Consider the following 5,214-nt stretch of genomic DNA (forward strand, 5'->3'; position numbering starts at 1 on the left):
TTTTATTATAAGGGCTGCACGCATCACTCTCACGGTGACAGCCTCCACTGGAATGAACTGGTTCCACACACACGTGGCAATCAAGAGCTGTGATTAGCCTATAGGAGGCAGGCATGCATCCTATACCCCTTGTCCTTGCGCCTCACTGTGGCACAAGCACAACATTGCACACCACATGGAACAGTACAGTACCACATACAAGTGAGGACATATATCCCATCAAATCTCAACAGAGAAACTGTAAGAAATGATCGGGGAATCCCTCCGGAGTGGAGTCATGACGACTGGATCTGAATTATGTTTTCGTATTTGGTGGTTTGTGTCCCAGCTGTCGATTAGCTGTGCGCAGCGTCTCCACTGCAGCAACTCTATAGCCACCAGTTAAAGGAAATACAACTAATGTGTTGTGTTATATTAGCTGTACAATTTACCACATATGGTGTTCTTAGTTTCCATACCTTCTGTGTTTTATGAGCGACTTATCAAGTCTTAGCAAACGGCATAAAACATGATTAAACATGATAGTATAAAACCATGCTCGTATACAACCTATAGAAATGCAAAACGGCGTCAGTTTAGACTTAATTCTGTCCTCCTCCTTACCGCATCATTTATGAGAAAACATTTCATAACATCTCCAAGTTATGTTTTTGTGTGCACTGAGGAGTCTCAAACAGGCGTTTGTTAAATCATTTTAAGGTTGGCTTTAATCAATTTGTGAAAATGAATTCTTCATATAAATGAGAGGTAACATTTTATTTATGTGATTATTTCAACATATTTCTCTCCATTCTTCCTTCTGCCAACGGCGTCAGAGTTTCTCGTCTCTCCCGTTGTTGTGCTTAGTGCGTACGCATGGGTCAGAGTTTGCGTGGTGGACCGCACATTTTCCCGTCAAATTTGTTTTTTATGAATCGCAAACATTGCGTAGAAACTGGCGTACGCCATCTTTTGAGCGTACGTACCGTTTATGAATGAGGCCCCTGGACTTATAAAGACTTATTGTGGTGTAAACAAATAACAAAATAATAGAAATAATCAACGACTAAATAAGCGTTTTGGCTCCTACAGTGCGTGTTCTGGACGAGTCATCTACAGAGAGAGTTGTGTTGTTGTAGTGCTGATGGTTTCTGTTCTGAGAGGGTCTGTCTGGTCAGAGTTCACAGATTTCAGTTTCACTATCGCTGCTCTGAAGGCTGGGGGCAGGTTTACAGTCGTGGTTTAATCTGGAGATAAGAGCTCAGCAGCTAGATTTAGGTCAATTGTAGGGTGTTATATATAGGTCAAACAATGACTCAACTACACCAGAAACATTTTGGTTTTGAAAATGAAACGTGCGTGTGTGTGTGTGTGTGGGTGGGTGTTCTGCTTCTGACTCTCCATGTCGTGTCCTCAGGATCAGGTTTGATGTCTGCGTCCGTCCTGTCTCCATCGCCGTGGGGACGCGTCACTCTTATGTGTAGACTCCTCCTTCTGGCCGCCTCCCCGCTCCTCGCAGCAGGTACGACCTCTGACCTTCCTGACCCCTCTGACACCCAGAGACCAACACCCAGGCATCCATCTGTTATTCATTCATTAGGTCTTTGCTTTGGTTTGTCCTTTATACTTTGTAGCACACAGGAAGATATAAAACACAGAGCTCAAGTGAAAAAAGCAGTGAGAGTTCAACACGCTGCAGGCACAGGACTGTGCAGCAGGAAGCAGCACACAACACCTGAAGCTGTTTCAGGGCCTTTTGCTTATTAGCTTAGACATCTGATAAAACAAAACAATTACCTGTGAAACATTGTCTGAGTTAATAAATAACTAACCAAATCAAATCGTCTTTTATGACAGAATGACTCATTTTGACGTTTATGATTGTATTTATGCTGTCAAACTGCAACTACATTTCTTTTAAACAATAATTGAATACGTTTGCATTTTAGATTTTGAACATTAGGCTACTTGTGACGGTTGTGGTCATGATGTTAAAATAAAGCAACAAATACTCAACTTTATTTTTCCAACAACACTTATCGATGGTTGACTTAATAACTTTATAAGCCAATAACCATGGCAACAATGGCAACAAAAAGTGTGTCCCAGCTGCTTGGTGCTCTGCTTGAGCTTCTTGTATTTGTTGTGTTGTCTCTGTTTGCAGCGTGTTGAATTCTAAGGGTTACCGTAGAAATCTCCAACTAAAGAAATTATGAAAAACTGATATTTATCTATGTTTTACATAACCTCTGGGATTTATTTGTGAATATAAGCCGACTGAATATTAGCTTTTATTGCCAACACGACCCAGGTAGTTTATAACAGTGGCACGCAGGGTGTCATGGCGACTGATTGTGAAACATTACATTTTAGCAGCGTGTTTCAGGATGCAGACACTTTCTGTCAGGTTTGAACCTCTCTGGTCCTTCCTCTTCTCATCAGAACCGTTGTATCTTTCCTTCCGGCCTGTTCCTCTCCTCACCCTTGACCCACTCTTCACTGTGTTCTGGTGAAGGAGCTCGGTGGAAACGATCGTTCTGCCGACGCAGCCCTTTAGATGCAGGTGTAGAAATAGAGGAAGTGGTAACAGCTCTGCCAGTTGTGTAAGGCAGAGGAGTTTGTGGGGAACGTTTTAATGTTGCAAAAAAACAACTGCAGCATGCATTCAGGGTTTCATATTAATACCTAACCCAAACTGTGACCTTCTGTAGAGCCTCTCACTCAGAGAACCATAACAACATCACCTGCTGTGTTTCACTCTGGACATGTGTTCTTGCACCGTCTGCTCAAACAAGTACAACTCAAGGACTTAAGTACAAATTAGAAGTACATGTACCTTACTTGAGTATTCCCAATTTATGCCACTTTTTCTTACTGAAGAGTGAGTAGTCATGATGCACGTAGGAAGAGAAACCCAGCTGGTGGATTGACTTTCTGTAAATTAAATGGCCCTACAAAAAGAATGCGTCCTGAAGTTTCAGTACTGAAAGTGTGTACTGAGGTTGTTTAATTGAACAGATTAAAGGAATATTCTGATAGAACTTCTAATCTACTATAAGTCATTTTCAAAGAAAATTAAATCCTAACTTTCCTAGCTTGCAAGAATGCAGATGGTTCAATGGTTTAATTTTTGAGAAATATAAGCATTAACCAGTAGCCGGCTCAGAATCAGAGCATAAGCATAGCTTAATATTAATTAAGAGAATGCATCAAATATTAAAGATAAAATTCGAAATTGCACAATTTTCAAAATCCACATCCAGTCCCAGTAACAGCTGTGAGGAAGCAGCTGGGTGACAGTATTTGGAGGAGAAGTATATATTGCAGTTATTTACAGGTTTATTACAGAAGATGAATTGAATTGTCTGACTAAGGGGGGCCATTGATGATATAATGTGTATGAAGAGGTATATTTATATATTACACATAAGTAGTATATATATATGAATCCAGTGCATTAGGCCTCACAACGTGTGTTTGTGCCTGCAGGCCGCCTCAGTAACTGCACCCACCCTCTGGTGCCGGAGCATGGGGGGTTCCGCTGTGACCCGTCTCCGTGTCGGGGGTTCCCCCAGAAGAGCTCCATCCACTTCTTCTGTGAGCCCGGTTACCATGTCAACAGCAAGGTGCGCGTCTCCAGGTGCCGACACGGGAGGTGGATGCCCCCCATCCCCGCCTGCACTCCTCTCAGAGGTGAGAATGCAACAATAACGCATTCCATTTCATTTATTTTATCCCAAGCGACTTACATTAAGTGCAAAAACCATCCAGATTCAAACTCCGACCAACAAAGATAGTGCAGATATATTCACTTCAGGCAGGTCATACCATATTAAGTGCTGGTGAATCAGTTACAGGGCCTACATTCATTTTAAAGGGCTTTTTATTTTTGTATTGAATTGCCCATATCGTTATATATCTTTACACTGCTCTACATCCCAGAGATGAATGATATTCTTTTTACCACACTACATTTTTTCTTGACACATGATTCCTATTAACCAGTGGTGGAAAAATACTCAGATTGCTAATTTAGGTAAAAGTACAAATACTATGGTCCTAAAATACTCAGTTTCAAGTCAAATTATGAAGAAGTATTTTGAGCAAAATGTACTTTGAGTATCAAAAGTACTCCGTAAGCATAATGCCTTTTTTATTATAATTTATTATATTATTATAGAATAGAATATTATTCTGTTTTCACAACTAACAAGTAAATGTAGGAGCATTTAAACTTGTAGTTTTTGCAATGTGGAGCCAATTTACTAACGATATATACAAAATACTAGGTATATATGTATGTATATGTGTCTTATCATATATCATATGTAAAAAGTGTGAGTCTTGAAAAACTGTGGTGGAGTAAAAAGTATATTTGCTTCCAGTATGTAGTGGATTACAATTATAATGTAGCATAAAACACACTTACTCAAGTAAAGTATATGTATGTCAAAAAAGTACTTAATCAGACTACTTGAGTATATACTTAGTTACATTACACCACTGCTTTTAACACATTAAAACATATGGTATGATGCGATGCAGCACTATATTACTATCTATAATGTTAAATGGATTTGTCATTGACAAACCACAACTTTAGAACCTGTTGAGGAGCGGATAACAGCAGGAGAGCATCATGTGCTGTTATAATACAAGACACTGCTCAATAACAACTTCTACTTTTGATACTTTAAGTACATTTTGCTGATAGTGTACATTTGTAATACACTTTCATTTCTATGGAGTATTTTTAGACTGGTATTTCTACTTTTTACTCAAGTAAAGGATCTCAGTACTTCTTCCACCACTTGTTGAAACACAAAATCTGCGTGGGATGTATGAGTATTTGAATGACTGGCCCTTCCTACAGACAGATTTGACGAGAGTTGAACACAGGGTGGTTTGTGTCAGTGAAGAACATTTGATTCTCTCTGTGGCTTCAGAGGTTTCCACTACTCTCTCTAGGTTTTCAATCATGTGACTTTAAAATTCCTAATCAGTGAGCAGATGTTCTCGGACCACTCCAAACATCCCCTGACATTTCCCAGCAGCCCCTGCTTCACAGCATTACTCAGTGATGAGCTCAGGCTATTATCTAATGACTCAGCGGTGCAGCTCATTGGTCTTCACTGACATCACTCCTGGTTCAGAGCGTTCTGGAAGCAGAGGAGGACATCCTGGTTGGGTGCGACTCTCAGAGGAGAGATATCAACCTGACACATCATGGCTGAT

The 5,214-nt window shown here is 40.2% G+C and overlaps 1 protein-coding gene across 1 annotated transcript; it reads left to right on the top strand.

The window, feature by feature from the left end:
• Positions 1 to 1,368: 1,368 nt before the first annotated feature.
• On the top strand, positions 1,369 to 3,776 carry LOC104951786 (uncharacterized protein KIAA0247-like). The gene is made up of 2 exons (XM_010778515.1): positions 1,369 to 1,501; positions 3,469 to 3,776. Exons 1-2 carry the CDS (start codon positions 1,408 to 1,410, stop codon positions 3,774 to 3,776), a joined length of 402 nt encoding a protein of 133 aa, XP_010776817.1. The 5' UTR covers positions 1,369 to 1,407.
• The last annotated feature ends 1,438 nt before the right edge of the window (positions 3,777 to 5,214 follow it).

This window comes from Notothenia coriiceps, unplaced genomic scaffold, assembly GCF_000735185.1.
Source record: "Notothenia coriiceps isolate Sejong01 unplaced genomic scaffold, NC01 NC01_scaffold00019131, whole genome shotgun sequence".
Classification (NCBI taxonomy): Eukaryota; Metazoa; Chordata; class Actinopteri; order Perciformes; family Nototheniidae; genus Notothenia; species Notothenia coriiceps.

Bases quoted from the DNA above. Each gene is read 5' to 3' on its own strand.
- LOC104951786 (XM_010778515.1), top strand. From the start codon at position 1,408: ATGTCTGCGTCCGTCCTGTCTCCATCGCCGTGGGGACGCGTCACTCTT. The intron at 1,502-3,468 runs GTACGACCTCTG...TTGTGCCTGCAG, and splicing joins CTCCCCGCTCCTCGCAGCAG to GCCGCCTCAGTAACTGCACC.